Source organism: Petromyzon marinus, chromosome 42 (genome assembly GCF_048934315.1).
Source record: "Petromyzon marinus isolate PM22_M1 ecotype Great Lakes invasive population chromosome 42, UKy_Petmar_22M1.pri1.0, whole genome shotgun sequence".
In the NCBI taxonomy this organism is placed as follows: Eukaryota; Metazoa; Chordata; class Hyperoartia; order Petromyzontiformes; family Petromyzontidae; genus Petromyzon; species Petromyzon marinus.
The window spans coordinates 8,810,489-8,829,412 of record NC_133708.1 but is presented as its reverse complement, the minus strand read 5'-3'; the positions used below and the strand labels follow the sequence as shown (position 1 = coordinate 8,829,412).

At 45.5% G+C, this 18,924-nt stretch overlaps 1 protein-coding gene across 9 annotated transcripts in view; it reads left to right on the top strand.

The window, feature by feature from the left end:
• The window catches only part of DOCK3 (dedicator of cytokinesis 3), a 237,977-nt gene that overhangs the window by 186,957 nt on the left and 32,096 nt on the right, over window positions 1-18,924 (top strand). For 6 of the 9 annotated variants that reach the window (XM_032969863.2, XM_032969867.2, XM_032969866.2 and 3 more), the window contains 11 exons: window positions 1,872-1,999; window positions 2,815-2,922; window positions 5,098-5,196; window positions 7,420-7,514; window positions 9,752-9,827; window positions 10,379-10,479; window positions 11,824-11,882; window positions 14,618-14,766; window positions 16,269-16,354; window positions 17,426-17,452; window positions 18,388-18,483. In XM_032969863.2, coding sequence (XP_032825754.2) covers window positions 1,872-1,999; window positions 2,815-2,922; window positions 5,098-5,196; window positions 7,420-7,514; window positions 9,752-9,827; window positions 10,379-10,479; window positions 11,824-11,882; window positions 14,618-14,766; window positions 16,269-16,354; window positions 17,426-17,452; window positions 18,388-18,483 — 1,024 coding nt within the window. The remainder of the gene's footprint in view (window positions 1-1,871; window positions 2,000-2,814; window positions 2,923-5,097; window positions 5,197-7,419; window positions 7,515-9,751; window positions 9,828-10,378; window positions 10,480-11,823; window positions 11,883-14,617; window positions 14,767-16,268; window positions 16,355-17,425; window positions 17,453-18,387; window positions 18,484-18,924) is intronic. The other 3 variants (XM_032969868.2, XM_076073502.1, XM_032969865.2) reach the window with 1 other exon arrangement.

Sequence of the window (18,924 nt, the reverse complement as noted above, 5' to 3'; positions counted from 1 at the left end):
CTCACCCAAGATTTGACGGTACATGGCCCCGTCCATCGTCCCATTGATGCGGTGAAGTTGCCCTGTCCCCTTAGCAGAAAAAAAAACCGCAAAGCATAATGTTTCCACCTCCATGTTTGATGGTCGGGATGGTGTTCTTGGGTTCATAGGCAGCATTCCTCCTCCTCCAAACACGGCGAGTTGAGTTGATGCCAAAGAACTTCATTTTGGTCTCATCTGACCATAACACTTTCACCCAGTTGTCCTCTGAATCATTCAAATGTTAATTGGCAAACTTCAGATGGGCATGTATATGTGCTTTCTTGAGCAGGGGGATCTTGTGGGCGCTGCAGGATTTAAGTCCTTCACGGCGTAGTATGTTACCGATTGTTTTCTTGGTGACTATGATCCCAGCTGCCTTGAGATCATTGACAAAATCCTCCCGTGTAGTTCTGGGCTGATTCCTCAACGTTCTCATGATCATTGCAACTTCACGAGGTGAGATCTTGCATGGAGCCCCAGGCCGAGGGAGATTGACAGTTCTTTTGTGTTTCTACCATTTGCGAATAATCGCACCAACTGTTGTCACCTTCTCACCAAGCTGCTTGGCAATGGTCTTGTAGCCCATTCCAGCCTTGTGTAGGTCTACAATCTTATCCCTGACATCCTTGGAGAGCTCTTTGGTCTTGGCCATGGTGGAGAGTTTGGAATCTGATTGATTGCTTCTGTGGACAGGTGTCTTTTATACAAGTAACAAGCTGAGATTAGGAGCACTCCCTTTAAGAGTGTGTTCCTAATCTCAGCTCGTTACCTATATAAAAGACATCTGGGAGCCAGAAATCTTTCTGATTGAGAGGGGTCAAATACTTATTTCCCTCATTAAAATGCAAATCAATTTATACAAATTTTGACATGCGTTTTTCTGGATTTTGTTGTTGTTATTCTGTCTCTCACTGTTCAAATAAACCTACCATTAAAATTATAGACTGATCATTTCTTTGTTAGTGGGCAAACGTACAAAATCAGCAGGGGATCAAATACTTTTTTCTTTCACTGTACGTACGTACGATCATAGCGATTTACAGGCTTAGTGGAGGCGAAGGCCGAGGCGACGGGTACGAAAGAGAATGGACGATGCTGTCAGCGACATAAGTGTAGGTTGAGGCGACGCTAAACGGGTGGCAGTGTTAATAATAAAGTGACAAAGAAATTTGCGAAATGACGTTAAAGGGGGAGACGTAAATCGGGGTTTTGCTGTATTTAACACTGAATGCTGACTGGGCCTGTGTTTGCTGTGGGCGTGTGATGAATCATTTATTTGTCAGTTAAAATGTGTTCTTACACTCAAGATATATGCAAGATCGTGCGTGTAAGAATCGTATGTTCACGGTTTGTTTTCAAATATCACAAAATATACAGATGTCATGAAAACGATCAGTTCAGGCTAATTGGGCACATATAACTGTACAAACTCGACATAGAAAATGGGCCTACAGGCCTCAGCTTGCTTCCTGCTTCCCAACAAAGCCGCGGCTTCTGTCGTTGTGTGTCAACGCCCACGCACGTCGGTGTTGAAGACAATAACGCCGTTTTCAAAACTGCACTGAATTATTTGTCTCTGACGGTTCTCGCCTGGTGAATGTTTTTTTTTAGTTTTGTTGAGCATTGCAAACAACAAGGGCAAGACGGTTTGTAACGAGGCACGAAATCGAAGCAAATATTCAATTCGATCGAATGACAGCCTAGGACCGTCACAAGTCTTTGCATCTCTGTGTGCGGTGGGGGGGGAGGTGGTTAGGTGGGGGGGGGGAGGTGTAAATTAATGGGCAGACCTTTAAGTGCTTTGTATTTAACCGGTTTACGTGGTGGGGTGCCCCTTGTGTCGGCGGCAGAGTCTCGGCGATTCCTTTTGCCGGTGGTTCTCCATCACATCCGCATGCACCTGGAGCATCAGAAGGAGCCCCTGGTCTGCTCAGGAATCCTCAGCAACATCTTCTCCATCATGAAGAAGAGCTCCGGCGTAAGGGCTCGGCAAACAATTTCAGCGGCGAAAAATACCGTGGGCGAACTCCCCTTTGTCATGTCCGTCTTTCTCCTCGTGAAAAATGTAATAGTATTCATTGCGAAAAAAAGTGATCTCTCTAGAGAGTCCCTATTGTTTCACATCAGCCGAATAGAGGTGGGCGTACCTACATGTTTACCATACCGCATGAAATCAGCCAATCGACTAACTGTTGCGTATCGATTTAATACTGCTGGGTAGACAGAGAGAGGTGGAGGTGGATTGAACACATCTGGCCATTGTTTCAGCTGCCGTGGCGGGAGGAAAAACCGGCCATCTCAGGATTTCAACGTTCAGCGCGTTAGCCATTGTACCACAGCGGTGTCCCTAAACTTAAGTGGTGCCGATTTAATCATAGGGCCAAGGAAAGTGAATTACGTGATAACCCTCTCAGAGGAAAATGTTATCACATATTTCACTTTTATTGACCCATATAAATAAATTGGTACCGCTCTCAGTTTGCCACTTCTGATGTTACTGGTAAGTGTGATATTACAGCGTGGCTAGGGTTGCCACCTGTCCTGGGATTCCCATGATCATCCTCCTTTGAGGTCGCCGTTATCCTGGAAAACATGTACGTCTTCCCAGGAGATTAAAAGTCCTGGGTTTGTCAGTTGATTGCCACTCAAGACAACGCATTTCCTTCGTAGTGTCCCCCGTCTTCCAATATTGTGAGACATCCTTCTGCCCCACGATATGTCCCGGTCTGGCCCCGTGAGTTGCATTGGTGAAGCGATGTGCGTGCGTGCGTGCGTGCGGTGATGGCCTGGCAGGACCCGCGGGTCTGCGAGGAGGTGGACATGATCGTGGAGAGCTTGCTGGAGGTGCTGATGAAAACCGTCGCCGGCGTCATGAGTAAAGGCCTCCGACACGAGCTTGTGGTCAGCAACACTCGTTGTTCGTTGGGCAGCGACATGGCCAAACGGTTGCGCGGTTCACACTCGTGGCAGAGGCTCGTGGTTCGAGACCACGGCCGCCCCGGTTAATGCTGCGGCTGTATTCAGCATTGAATGCATGCCGTCCGTTCCATAGTGGCCCTCAAAGGTTCCGTGATGTTGTTTTAAGAGAGTACGCCACATGTGCTGGCATCATGGTCAAACACTTCCAAGCTTGAAAACTTACTCTCAAACTGGGAAATTGGAAAATACTTAGCAGGATTCTCCACAAATGTAGTCAGCATATTTAAGCATATCTGCTCACATGTTATATTCTTAGCTCTTTCGGTAAAGTCACGTTGAAGGGAAACAATAAAATAATAAAATATATTTTATTGTTTTATATATATTTTATTATTTTATTGCTTCCCTTCAACGTCACTTTACCGAAAGAGCTAAGAATATGAATTACTGCAGTCACGAAAGCTTTAAATCAAAATGCTCACATGTTCTGTACCCGATACACCTTCCGATATTAGGAAGCAACTGGAGTGATGCGCTTTTAAATCTAGATTGAAAACTCGTTTCTTTCAAACTGCTTTTTGTGTTTAGTTTGTTGTCCTTCCCCCACACCTCCGATTAGCACGTGTGGCTGCGTACGTTGACATGATATTAATTGTATTCCAATTCTGCGATTGGTGCCATGCCAAGAGCTCGAGTGAACATTCATAACTTTCACAGCGCAGTGAATCATTCTATGTGTTGCATAATGGCTTACGGAAACGGATATCTCAGAATTACTTCTGAAATTCCTTGACGGTGTGCTTTTTTATCCCTATAGTTGGGGACACATTCAATTCTAACACTCTCTGTAAATGATTAGAAAACGCATTGCAACAGGAAAATCCATGCGATCTGAAAAAGAAAAAGATGTAATGTCCACATTTGTAAAACGTTTATTCGGTGGTCTCAACGAGAATTAAATTCATAATATCGTTTTTTTGTTAGATAACGTAAATATATAAATGTGTCACCACCTGACACAGCCAATTAGTAAGGTTTGTAACGTAAACAGAACGTGCCAATTCGTTACTAGTACAGCACACTTGTGTCTTGGAGAGCAAATCCACAACATTTACAATCTGAGTACGACGTTTCGCCAGTAATTACAACTAGCTTCATCAGCCAAATTTTGCAGAGAAATTCTCCTGTTTCGTTCCTTAAATAGAGGGATAGGTGTAACGACGTCACTTGTGAGCCCTTCACGTGCGAAGGGGGTGGTGGGGATTAATGAATGCATCTAAATTACAATGGGTACCCATTATGAAATGTTGGTGTCGATGTAAGTGCATTGCGAGACATTGTGTTGTTAGTTTTCCATTGCGCATCGATGAAGTACCTTGCCATTTGTGTTTTCAAGCAAGACCTGTCATTATAACAAAAAACCTTGGGGAAGGAGGCATTCAGTAGTGTCAACGAGAGGAGTGGCCAGAAGGTGGCAAGGCAAATTTGAGTCATCGATCAGAGAGCGGAGCCAGCACGCACCGCAAGAGATTCCGGGTTTAAATCCAGGTTGCAGCCAACCATTGTTTATTCAACCGTGCTGCTCAGGTGCAGTCTTGTCTTCCGTTGACTGCACGAAAATCCCATCGCGTCGAATTTAGCCTTTCGCTTAAATTTCCTTAAATCCCGGATGGGAGACCTACGATTTTCAGTTGGAGTGGCATGCGACGAGCAACAAATACTTGTTAGGGCAAATGACAAAAAAGGCGCGTGGATGGAAAAGTCCCCGCCGAAGTGATCTCGGAAGCAGTGCTGCAACGCCACCTTCTGTTGGCACCGCTCCGACACGAGGTGATGCACTTCTCGCCGCTGAGAGCTCCCCGGTGATGAAAAATGTCTTCGCCTCATGAAACGACGTCGATGACACAATTTTGCAGTAATTGGCGGGAGAAGGGGGGGGGTTGCATCTAAAAAAACGACGTCATTAGCTTCCAACGCCTGGGTGCATTTGAATGCTTTGTGACTCAAAGGCAATGGGATCTTTAGTCATAGACAATTTAATCCAAGTCAGCGTGTCCTTTGTTCCAACAGCTGGAAGCCCATTGAGGCTCATTCTTTCTTCCACGCGAGAGACCTGGGGAAATTGACACGTGGTTATTTTTGTCGTTGTTGCTGCAGGGAGAATATGTGTCATGCCTGCTGTCTCTGCTCAGACAGATGTCTGACAGACATTACCAGCAGCTCCTCGAAAACTTTTCCTCCAAAGAATCGCTGAAGGTAATTGGGCACACCGTGCACAAACCCGTCTTGCGTTGCCATGGTACATGAGGAGACAGTGTAAAACACAAATATCCTTTCGGTCCATCGGCCTCTTGGCCTTGCAGGCCAACATTTATATCACGTGGCATTTGTCCGAGCAACCTATCAATATTCTTTGGGTCTTTCAGTAAAGCCACGTAGATAGAAAAACAAATATTACGACCTTTCGATCGCAACACAAGCAATCGTCACCTGATGACGATTGCTTGTGTTGCGATCGAAACGTCGTGATATTTTTTTTCTATCTACCTGGCTTTACCGAAAGACCCAAAGACTATTAATTCCTGCAGTCACGAAAGCTTTAAGTCAAGATTTAACCTAACAATATTTAATATCGAGTGCTCATATCGATAACATCTGCTAATCCAGCAGCAATTGTTTAAAAAGCTTGACACAGCTATTGAGTCTCAGACGGTAGAATCTAAACGAGGGATTTTCGTACTGGAGGTTCATCTTCATCTGTTAACAACCGTAAGTCCCAACAGACGTTATTTACCTCTCTGTACAAATTGCCCCAACGTCCACATGCCATTCATTAGCACACATCCACACAGTTACATTCGTATTATTTATGAAACTGCTTGTAATGTGGTTCCGCTCGAGATTAATGCGCACATATCCAGCTGCGATGGTGATCCCGCATTCTGTGATGCCGGTGCAGACTTACGCGTTCAACATTTTAACGTCGGGCTCTGCTTGTGCTTCCAGCAAGCGGTTTCATTCCAAGAGAATTCGGCGCTGCTATTGGCCCGGCAGGGGAATGTTATCGGCTTTGGCGGTGCTGCTGCTGTGGTGTAACGGTTAGCGGCACAGGACTTACAATCCAGTGGGGTCAACCGGTTCAATCCAACCTCCCGTCGCAGCAGTTTAAACAATGCTGCTAGTTTATTAAATCCCACTCCCCCCCCCCCCCGGCCTCTGTTTACCCCAGCAGTGTCAATGGGTACGCCGCAGTCGATCAGCAAGTCACGTGCGGTGGGGTAAAGCGTGGGTAACCCCCCACCCCCCTCTTCCAAGATGTCTGGCCAGCCTGGGAAAGCAGGCTCTCTCGATCTGCCCCGGGCTAGTTAATTGCAGGGAGCCGCATCTTTAATGTCGAGGCTTCCCGCAATTAATGACTGCATTATGTTGCGTTCCCGGTATTCGTAAGCTCCGCTCGTTAGGCTGCTCTTGACAAATCCTCCAACATCCCTTATTCCACGGAGGATCGATTTGCCCCGGGTGAACGGCAGTTACTCGACAAACCACTCAGAGCCGCAGCGAGCGCTGCTGGGCGTCCCTTGTTGTGCATTCGGACGTGCCCCCCCCCCCCCCCACCATCCAAATCAATGCTTGTAGGACAAATTACAGCGCCGGGGCAAGCAGTCTGAGTACTCAATGTACTGTGACATAATAGAATCCAGCATGTGGATAATGCGGCGGGCGCAAATCTGTCACAGACGCCTGACATTTTGGCCGAGTCTGGGATGTCAAAAAGCGCCGCCCTATAAGCAAACGCAATTTGTAATCGGTGGCGTCATGGCCGACGGTCTTTCCTCACTTGCCGCTGCTGTGAATAAGGGCCATTGCCCAAAACTTCGGACATTACATTATTCCCCAACCTGCCCACCCCCCCACGCCTTTTATAACACTACCCTAAAAAGCACCCGTAAAAATAAAAATAAAAAATTTTCGGTGACGTTTCGGGTAGCAGTCCTTCATCGTGAAAAAAACATCTCTCTCATTGCTCCAAACATCAAGTGGCATACGTGTTTTTGTTTTCCTTTTAGGGTAGTGTTAAGTGATGGACATTGAGTTTTTGTTATCTATTCGAATGCACTACTTCCAACACAGTGTCACAATGTGTGTGCGTTTGTGGGAGGAGCGGTGGTGTAGCGGTTAGCCACGCTGCGCTACGAATTTGGCGACCTGGGTTCGATTTTCGCTCATGGCCAACACCAGTGACGATTATTTTAACCGGTCCTGGGCCTCCCGTAGGTCGACTCAGCCTCAAATGAGTACCTGGTGCGATGTGTAAACATCGCCACTAGGGAGACAAAGGCGGGCAGGCGTGGTGTTGGCCATGCCGTGCCGGCCTTCCTAGGTGCTCGCTAACAGCACTTGCCTCAACAGTCTGTTAAGGCTAACAGGGGATCTTTTTTCTTTTTTTGTGTGCAATGGGACACTTTTTGGCCACTGCAGGAATTCGTCCTTCAGATCTTCTCCGTCTTCAGCATCCTCATGAAGCAGGAGGTCTTCCCGCGTGACTGGATGGTTATGAGGATGGTGATCAGCAGGTGATGAGCCTCATATCAGCATTTCACGGAGGGAATAGATTTGTTTTTTTTTTCTTTCCTTCGGTTCAAGCACCAGACAGACCGATGGACAGAGAGGTTTGTTTGTGACCAGGTAAGAACCCATTGAGGCTATAATTACAAAACCGACATTTTATAAGACCGAAACAGGAGGAGGATTTTTCTACAACTCTTGCGATCGAGGTTGGCTCAGGTTAACACGTAGGCTTTCGCAACCAATATTATCCATCGGGCGACAACCAGAATTGGCCATCGCCTGATGGATAATATTGATGAGGCTGGTTGTAATTACCGGCGAAATGTCGTACTCGCATTGTCAATGGTGTGGGTTTACTCTACCAACACACCGGTGTAATGAACTAGTAACAAATCGGCATGTTTTGTTTACGTGACAAACCTTTCTAATTGGCTGTGTCAGGTGGTGGCGGGTTTTAATGACACATTTATATTTACGCGATCTAAAACACACAAACAATCTAATACACAAACGGTGCCGGGTGGATTATTACATGTCAGGATTCTGAGAAGCGGTGGCGATGGCTTGTAGAGGCCTTTATCCAGCAGGGGATTGAACATTGCAGATGTTAATTGTGATGATTATGATGGTGATGATAATAGCGATGATGATGATGATGCATATCTGTCAACCCCTTATCAGGGCCTACCTTATTACAGACCAATTCAAACCTTATTGGTCACCCCGTGTCCTTATAAATCTCAACGTTCATCCTACAAAGTCCCATCACAAGGCAGAAACAACACAAACCAATAAACATATAAATTCTGCATATAAATAAACATTTGTTTGTGTTTTGGTTGCCTGTGTTGAAACGTCTGTACGCCGTATGGACCTGAAAACCACATTTACTTGTCCAAGAATACGGCTAGACCGTATGGGTTGACAGGTATGATGATGATATAAACAATCACAGAGATTTAGCAAATAATGAAGATTTTTTTTCATGTAAATTCTCTATTAAACAATATGATTGCCAGTGTAAATTAAACAATGCAGCACTCCCAGTGGCCTTCACTTGGGGGTCCGCTATGACAACATGGTTTAGAGCCACTGGTCTTGAAACAACTCATATCGTGTCATGGGATGGTTAAAAATATTCTTTACGAGGTTTTTTTTTGTTCTTATCATAAAGTGGTATGAGATGGGGGTTTTTTTTATGGAATATCCAATAGGGTTCCAATATAACATTACAGGGAATAACCGTGGAAAGCACCGGGTGGATACAGTCAATGTTTATGGCATAGAGTTTATATTGTCTTATAGCCCTTTGGAAGTTTTCATTCAGTTGTTTGGGTGCCGCGGTGGCGAGATGTTAAGTACCTCGCCTGGTATACAGGAGATCGTGGGTTCGATTCCGATCCTATGTCACAATTGTGTGTTTGGAGTTTGCATGTCTCTCTCCTCGTGGCCGCGTTGATTTTTCTCTCCAGGTCCTCCCGGTTTTCTCCTTCCACATTTAGAATCAATGTGTGTTTGAGAGTATTTGGCTGCTATATATGTTCCACACGACGATAAGCCACTTAGTTGAGCTATCATTTGTGATAGCCAGGTCGCGTCTGAAAAAAAAAAGTTATATAGCTCAGCAGGAACCTTACCTGGTATGAAAACAAAAATAGTTTGCATTTGGTCCAAGGAGGCTTACTCGGCTAGAGGGAACGGTCTCTTGGAGAGTGACGCGGCCGAGTGGGGTCGCGCGTTTTGACGGTTGTTGCAAAGGTTACCTGGTTAAGCACAACGGGGCCTCCCTGGTTAATACCGTGGTAGGGGTGGTTTGGGGGGGGGGGTGTTTGTAAAAACAAAACTGCTTCGTCGGCTCCGAGTTTGACGTTAAAGGCCCCGTCGGCGATATTCAAAAACAAGAGGAGTCCGTGTGTGCCGGAACCACTGTTTATATTTGCCAAATTTGAAAGAATTGCTCACAAATTAATTAATTTGGTGAAACAATTGAGTTATATCACCCCCCCCCCGCCCCCCGACTGACATTGCTTGGGGAGGCCTTCATCCAGCAGTGGATTATAAGGGTCGTGAATTATATATTTGTGTGTGTGTAGTGTGATTGTGTTGACGTGTGTGCGGGCGTGGTGCTGGCTACCCGCACCCTCGTGTGCCACAGTGCCGGCCTCCATCGGTGCTCGCTCACAGCACTTGCCCTGACATTCCGTTAAGGCTACACGGGGGATCTCTTTTTTTATCTTTGTAGTGTAATTGTGACGACGATGAAGCAACTGAGCCCAGCTCTCCATCAGAACTTTGGCAATGAATCCTTTGACATTCAGGTAAGGCACGGTGATGACGATGGTGATTTATGTAAGTTGATAATAGTTACTTGAAGGATAGTAATAATGTTGATAATTATTTATAATGATAACAATAATTAATTATTATATTTGGCGATGGTGATGATCATGAAGATGGTGGTGGCTATGATGTCGATGGCAGTTGATGCATAGCGATGATTGATTATAACGATAATGATCATCTGATGAGTGTCAAATTATGAATGACGATTACAATAATTTTTGATGTTGATAGTCATAATTGTTGAACGATGATTATAGCAATGAGCATGACAATGAATGACTGATGATAATTGGTAATAATGATCTCACAATGATGATGGATTCTTATTTTTGTTGACGATGATTATGAATATTATTTTTTATGACGATGATCCATGGACGAAGTTGATAATGATGGTTATGTCCGAAGGTGACCGCAGTGACGATTGCGTGGAAGACAGCGACGTTTCACGATTGTTTCACAATAACACGTCACTTCACTCCGACAAGACTCGACTCTGCGCATTCTTTGCCCGCGGCTTTGGCAGATCTGGACGTTTTACTTCTCACTCGCGGTGCTCTTCATCAACCAGCCGAGTCTGCAGCTGGAAGCCTTCAGCCCCCTGAAGAGGAAGCAGATCCTGAGCAAGTGAGTTGCACCGTGGTGACACTCCGCCTGGCAAAAGGAAGCTTGTGGAGGGATTTTGTATTTTGCTTTTGCTTGTTGTGGTTAAAGTTCAAATTTATTCATTTAACCTGGGTCACAAAGAAATGACAAAATCAACCGCGTAAGTTGAAGTACAGCAATGAAGTTAAAGAGAAGTCACGGTCACAAACAACTTCGTGCAGGACAACAAAAAATGTTTTTTTCCCCGGTCACAAAAATTGTCTCGGAACAAATTACAGGTCGAAAGAACCCTAAATGCCAACGGCCAGCAACCGTCCGCGGATAGGACACAGTTAAAAAAAATATATCGAGTGTTGTGGCATCGTTAAATAATGTAAAACATCTGCGATATTAATAACCTCCGAGATTGGCCTGCCTGCCTGCCTGCCAGTAGTGCCTTAAATATTAAGGAAGGACAAAGCGGACGCTGCAAAAAATCCACTGGTTTGACAAGATGATGATCTCGCGTGTTGTTGCGTGCATCTCTACAAATTGTGCACGTAAAGCCGTAAGCTACTCTAATAAATCATCGTCATCTTGCACCTAACGTACGCGGGAATTCTTCCATAAATTCCCTGATTAACTGGTCATATTATTGACTCCGCTAATTAATTTGCTTACGGTTTATATATACATAAATTTGTGGCTAGCTCGCACAATCCGAGATACTGCACCTTATTTTAAAGTGTGCGATTGTGGAGATTACAAGAGGTCACACAGACCATTTGACATGTCAGTTATAGCGGGGTTGGACAGAAGATTACGTAAGGGTGCGCAAAGGAGATATGGCATTCAGGACGGACTAAGAGGGTAAAATGCAGGGTCATGCATCAGACTTAAGTCTTAATAACTTAGCTGCTGTCATGTTTTAACAAGATTCTTTCTGTCCAAGTATCATATTTATACTTGCACCAAAATGTATGTCGCTGTGCAAATGAACATACGTGTACATTTATTTTTAATCACAATATGGCTCTGGTATATTTTTTATGTTTTAATCAAAAACGCTTTAGGGCCATTTTATTAAAAACATATCTTATATACAGATGAACAAACCAGCTTTTACCAACTCGTACACTGAATTACGTTTGAGATTTGTGGTTCCACACGTAGACGCACAGAAATGTCCTCTTGCAACGTGTCACGCCATTCGACTGGCAGGAGCTCTCGAGATCCCCACGAGCAGCTATATTGGCCTACTCTTCCACACTGACCAGACATCTCAGAGGGGGTCTCTAGGGCTGCACCTTTTGCCATGACCACCTTGGCGAAAGATAAGTAAATATTACCGTGCTCCGCGTCTGGTTGCTGTTGTGTTGCGCACAGGTATGGAGACATGAGAATCCTCATGGCCCATGAGGTCTTCAGAATGTGGCAGAGCCTTGGTGAGTCCACACAAAGCCACTCTGTGGTCACATTAACGGTACTGAATATGCGTGTACATCTATGCACATCTGTGTGTGTCGGGCGTGGTGCTGGCCACCCACACCCTTCGTGTACCGTGCCGGCCTTCGTAGGTGCTTGCTGACAGCACTTGCCCCAACAGTCCTGTAAGGCCATACGGGGGATCTTTGTCTTTGCGTATGTTGTGGGGAGCGGTGGCGAGGCGGTTAGCACACCGCACTGCGAGCAAGGCATCTCGAATTCAATTCCCGGTTACGGCTAACATCATGGGGCAATTATATGAACCAGTCTTGGGTCTTACCCAGGTCAGCTCCGCCTTAAGTAAGTGCCTGGTGTGATGTGTAAATATCAGCACTGGTACGAAGCGCCCCAGGTGTGGTACTGGCCACACCACCTGCCGGCCTTAATAGGCGTTCACCCCCAACAACGATCTGCAGAGAATCTATGCAGGGGGACATTGTCCTTCGGTGGGCATCATTGCCACGTTCGCAAAGGATCTGTCTGCACCGCTGAAATAAGTGATATGTAACACGAATGAGGGCTCGTGAGAAATGGTAACATTATTTGGGTCTTTCGGTAAAGTCACGTAGATAGAAAAAATAATAACAATACAATTATTAAAAATAAAATGAAAATAATGTGAATACAAAATAATAAAAATATCACGACGTTTCGATCGCAACACAAGCAATCATCATCAGGAGAAAAAAAAGGGGGCAAGCTGCTGAGGCAGGCTGTTTTAAAGGTTTGAAATGGGTGTAGCCCAAGGGTCATAAACGAAGTGGGTGGGGCTTGTAATGTTAGTGTGAGACATTTAACCTGTTAATGTAAAATCAGAGATTAGCATGTCAATGTAAGATCGCTGCACCACCACCACCTCGAGGACACGATCGACGGTGGTTGTGTAGTGTGAGACATTTAACCTGTTCGAAAACAACTGCCAACATCGGAAGGTAGGATGGAAACATCACAGCCAGTTATGACTTAAACTGGTTAATAACGTATTTCCAATGATTGCTCAGTTTGTACCCATCTTCTTGGTTGAAATTGTGTCTGTGTCTATATATTTGGATGGCTTCATGAACGAATCTTTGGTGATAGCCAGTGAGTTTGCAGAGTACCTTCGTCTTGGAGAAATTAATTTCGTGTGAGCCCACCGCATTAAAACAATGATCAGTCACGGCCGAGGTATTGGTTCTACCGTGTTTCAGATCTGCTGTATGTTCACGAACACGGTCCGAGACATGTCGCTTAGTTTCCCCAATGTAACTACTGCCGCAGACACAGCTTAGTTTGTAGATGCCGGGGTATTGCATGTCAGGGATCACATCCTTCACAAATGGGATCAGATCACGAATTTTATGTACTGCGTTAAATCGAACCTGGATGTTGTGTTTGCTCATGATTTAGGAAATCTTTTTGGTGACTCCTGCTATATATGGCAAGGTGATGGTTTTGATTGGGTCAGATGTTTCTTTTCCCAACGGTTGGGGTGAAAGCTTTACGGATTGTGTGGTCTGAATATCCATTCTTCTTGAGGGCTTGGTGTACGTGCTCCAGTTCACTGGTTAGGTGGTGATGGTCGTAAATACATTGAGCTCTACGGTGTCGAGTTTTGATGAGGGAATTCTTCTGGGATGGATGGTGGTGGTAATAATTCGTTTTTTTTGTTATCACCAGGAAAGGGCTTGACAGGCAGGTTGAAACATGTTATAAATAGAAAGACGATTTGGAGGGAGCTGGTGTGTGAAAAGATTTTGTTTAATTCACTCTGCGACTGGAACAAAAAAAAACTTTCAAAGCCAACTCAAAGGCGCGCGTCTCCTGTGCATCAAAACTCCTCGGTGTGGATGATTGAACGTCTTGCAAAAAAAAGGCATTATCGCGAGTTTCTGGACCGCTCGCTCTCCGTTGCGTTGGTGTCTCGCGGGCAGAGTGGTGCTCTCAATGAATGCAGGAACGGGCTCTTGGCCAATATTTCAACAATCCTTAAGTGGGCCATCCCCCATTAAAATGTGATGCACAGTGGATAGGCTATTTAGTTTGCATTCGGACCACTGCTCATCCGCATGCAAGGCCATCGACAGGGATGGTGGGGTGGTGTAGCAGGTGGGGTCAATTGCTCCCGGGACTCTCATCCAAGAGGGCATCAGAAAAGCGCCAAGGGGAGCCTCATCTGGCATTTTCCCCCGGACCTCCATAAACCTTTCGGTGGCCCTGTGCACAACCGTTAACAGTCTCTTCTCCTGAACCTGCATGTCTGGGTTGTTGGTGGTTTCCCTTACCTCGGATTGAATTGGGGCGGCGACGTGGCTGAGCGGCAGTGCGATTTTGCCACTCGTTGCAGACGTTACCCGTTCGAGACCAGTGGCCACCCTGGTTAATGCTACTGGTGAGAAGTGCGGACCACGTGTGCCACAGAACACGGTCCGAATTGACCAAGTTTGAAAATTTACACAAACCCGTTTGTTGTCCTTCCCCCGCACCTCCGATGAGCACGGTTGGTCACGTACGGTGTGAAAGAAGTTGGGAAAAGCCACACATCACCATTGCCCCCCACCCCACCCCAACGACTGCAAACTTCAATCGTCTATGAATCACAGCACCATTGTGGTAGCCGTGCAGTATATGGCTACCACAATGGCGTAGCAAAAAAAAAAAAACACGCGTACCGATGAATTCATTGGAGGAATCCCGCCGAATGTATCCGTGCCAGGGGACCACAAGGCTCACTTCATCCCCGGGCTGCTGGGCCCCTTCCTTGAGGTGACCTTGGTGCCACAGACAGAGCTGAGGCGCGTGCTCATCCCCATCTTCCACGAAATGATGGACTGCGAGCAGAGGAAGAACGGCTCCTTCAAGCAGGTGACGTCATGGCCAGCGGGACCACAACATTAAAAAAAATCACGAGGGAGCAGGTGGCTAAGTGGCTCGCGGGGCGGCTTGCGGTAGCCGTGTCGTATTTAGGGTTCCCACCTGTCCGAGTTTTCCCCAGGATCATCCTCTTTTTCGAGGCAGCTGTTGTCCTGGAAAATCTGTGAGTCTTCCAGGGACATTAAAAGTCTCAGTTATTGGCAATCATCATAATAATAATAATAACATTACACCGTTCAGGACAATGAGATATTCTTATTTTTGTGATGAGTCCTGGTTTCTGGTACATCGGTTTGCCATTCCGAGCCATATTACTGAGCTGGCATCACTGAGGTGCTGGATTCTGTCGCGGGCAGCCACCCACGATTAAAGACAGTCCCAAACTGTTGATAGATAATGGTCTCAGACCGGCCACCCAATCACGTGAAGTAGTCTTGCCACAAATGTGGTACTCTGTGCTGGCCGTGAATTTTTTTTCTTCCAAAAGGCTGTTCTTTTGCTTCCCATTATAGTGCTGTTTCGGTATAATTGCCGGCAACAATCCAAAAAATTAAATCACTCAACATTATCGAGTGCTTGGGCTCCTGCAGTCACGTGACATGCTTTGTAAAGCGTTGTTGTTTTGGTTATTCTCAAATTGGGTTAATGATGCTCTTCACTGGCAAGTTGAGCTCCATCATGTGCCAGTGATGAACGTGAATTTGACTTTGCAACATCAGCTTGGCATGCAACGGCTCATCGAGCGATTGAAAACCATTAGCAATGCTAATGCGATACATGCAGTGAATTGTGCATATGACAATAGATCATTACGTGCCATGTAAATTGCATCCAAATAATATACAATTGGCAGTACAATATGGATTTGTGTAGCGTGTAAATGCGACTGCATGTCAAGATGCTGTACAGATGCACAGGCATGCATCATGGGGATGCCGGGGAGGTGTTTATTTTGTGTTTATAATTGAGGAACGATTGTAATCACGGCTACATAATCACAATGTGGATTTTAGCGCGTTTTAAATACCCATTCTGCATGAAATTCCTATACGTTAGGCTCTGACGCATTTCACATTGTTCAAATCGGCTTTCGCTTTATTGCTATGCGCACTGTCAATTCCCCCCGGTATATAGCGGGCGACTCCTCCTCATGCCACTTGATAATTCACACAACAAGCAGAAGACACTGGATGGTAAATGCAAGGTGAGAATGAATCGACCCTTGATTCGAATCACGACAATTGATCAAATTGCAAGGGGTGGGGGGGGAGTGGGGGCGGTGGTGGATGACGACATACCGACTGTCCAGGGAATTAAATTGGCTTCTCACACTCTGGCCAAAATATAAATAGTTTGGCAGCACAGAAACACTTTTGTGCTAAGCCGAGCCAGTTGCAATTTCACTTTCGCGGAAGTGCCGCGCGAAAGTACGCGACACGAATGGCGATTTGTTTTGCTGTTTTTTCACGTAAGCCGCGATGTTGTGCGTTAAGGTGGAGGCAGAGATTATCGACAAGCTGGACAGTCTGCTGTCAGAGGGCAGAGGCGACGAAGACTACAGGGAACTCTTCAGCTTAATGTGAGTGCTGCTGAACCAAATCCCGCTGGCAAGGACTGCTTCGAGCAATTTCCCCCCCAGACAGAAATGATAATTCCACCTTCGTTATTTGAATGGTAAACAGTGAATGGTGGAGGTGCCATTCTGCAGTTTTTTACTCACGCCACTCGACTCTCAGGAGCTCTTCAGAGCCCCTTTAGAACGTATATTGGCCTACTCTTCCACACGGACCAGACGCCTTGGAATATGTGTACGTTCAACTTCTTTCGCACCGTACGTAGCCAACCGTGATAATCGGAGGTGCGGGGGAAGGACGACAAACCAAACTTTAAAAGGAATTCTTAAAGAATTGAGTTTTCAGTCTGGATTTAAAAGTCCATCGCTCCGGGTGGCTTCCTCATATCGGAAGGAAGAGTTTTCCAGACAGCCACATAATTGCATCTGAAAGGGCACCATCCGATGCCCGTCTTTGTTCGACGGCCAGCCAAAAGCCGCTGCTGCAAGGATGACCTGGAGTTCGCATGACAGTTTATGCTCCCTGACGAGATCAGGATGAGGGAGGAGTACCCACACTTTATCTCGCCGTACACGACCTGTCGATTGACTTCCTGTGGTTGTACCCATAGATGCTGCTGGGTGGACAGAAGCGAGGGGGCAGGGAGATGGAACCAGCGACCTCCGGGTTGCAAGCCCACTCTGCTAACCGTTTCACTGGGGCAGCGTCATTATTTGAATTGGTCCACGCAGATATTATCACTCGTTGGAAGTGTGTAGGAGGCCATCGCTTAATTACGGTGGCGGTGACTCAGGATTGAAAGCCCTCTAACTGCTCTAAACTCGTGCCCTCAATTTGGAGGGGCATCTGAAATTAAATTTGATGGACCCTCACAGAGACATTGGAAATGCCTTCCAGCTGCAATGTCTTCTTGGGACAGCCCAATGACATTGGCTGATTGCCTGGTTATGTTTACGCGAAAAGCTTCGTGTGTGCGAGCAACTGCATTGTTGGTGTGAAGTGGGCAAGGATGAACAGACGTGTGATTTAATGACTTGATGGGAATTCCTATTTCACGCTCGCTTGACGGAATACAGAACCCCGCTATTCGGACCATATCCGAGGTATTTTATTTTATCGATGTCAACAATTTGTCGTATCTCGTGTTGTCATATAATGTATTCTTTTCGTGTAATTCGATTTTTTTTTGTAATAGTGTCATATAGAATTTGTGAACCATTGCACGATCCATTAAAATACATTCCATTTTTGGACAGGTAATGTAACAAAAATTGAATAAATCATTGGTCTACTAATAGCCATATTTTAATGTCCTAAATAAAAAATATATAATTTGAACAAATCAACACATTAATCGATAACACTGAAGAAGGGCCATGGCCGGAAATGTCACCTGTCATAAAAAATATATTTCAAGACCACGCTGTTATTGACTAATGTGTTGAGTCTTATTATTATTATTATTATGAATTGTGCTATTCACCACAGTCAACACAACAGCATCACGACATAAATTGTAAAAAGAAAAATGTAAGGTAATTTTAATATATTTATGATTTAAATAGTAACTCATGTTACTATTTTATGTCACTTGTGGAATATATATTTTTGCAAAAGTGTTTATGGTTAGATATTTCGCCCTGACAACGATTGTTTAAGGATGCTTCATATATTAAAATTATTATATAATTGGTATTATTAATATGCTATTTTCCATTGTTTTGAACTAAATAAAATAGTACTCAAATAATGAGCTCAACAGAAATGTTTTTCGCCACGATTTGTCATCAAAACACATTACACCACTGACATACAGTCAAGCCCACCCATTCATTCAAGCATTCTTCAGTTTCTTTAAAGTAACATCAAGAGTGCCTTTACAAAGTACTGATTTGCATACGCGAGAAGCTTATTTCCACGCGTCCCCTTCCTTTGAGCTCAGTCTGCCAATCTCGGTCATTGACAAGCGTCCCCGGAAAACTGCTGAACGGCTGGGCCTGAGTTTCTCATGGCTCCGTCTCCCCTGGCCCTGCCCCAGTTTGCTGGAGCGGATTGAGCAGGAGACGTGGAGGGAGAGTGGCGTCTCCTTCGTTACATCAGTCACTCGCCTCATGGAGAGGCTGCTGGACTACAGGTGAGCGCTCGCTCGTCAGATTGTCACCGTACGAAGACGAAGATCCCCACGTGTAGCCGTTCGGACTCTTTGGAGCAAGTGCTATTATTGAGCACCCATGGAGGCCTGCAGGACGGTGCCTCTGTCTCCCCAGTGCTGGCGAGTTGTTAACTCCCTCGCCCGGTATACAGGAGGTCGTCGGTTCGATCCCGACCCTGACGCCTGCGTATTTGAAGTTTGCATGTTCTCCCCGTGGTCGCGTGGATTTTCTCCGGGTTCTCCGATTTTTCCCTCCACATTTAGAATCAACGTGCGTTTCGAGTATTTGGCTGCTCGCAATTTCCGCTTGATAAGCCACTTCGTCGAGCGATCATGTGTGATAGCCAGGTCGCTTCTGAAAAAGAGCGATATAGCTCAGTGGGCCTTACCTGGTCAAATAAAAATAGTTTAATAGTTTAGGTT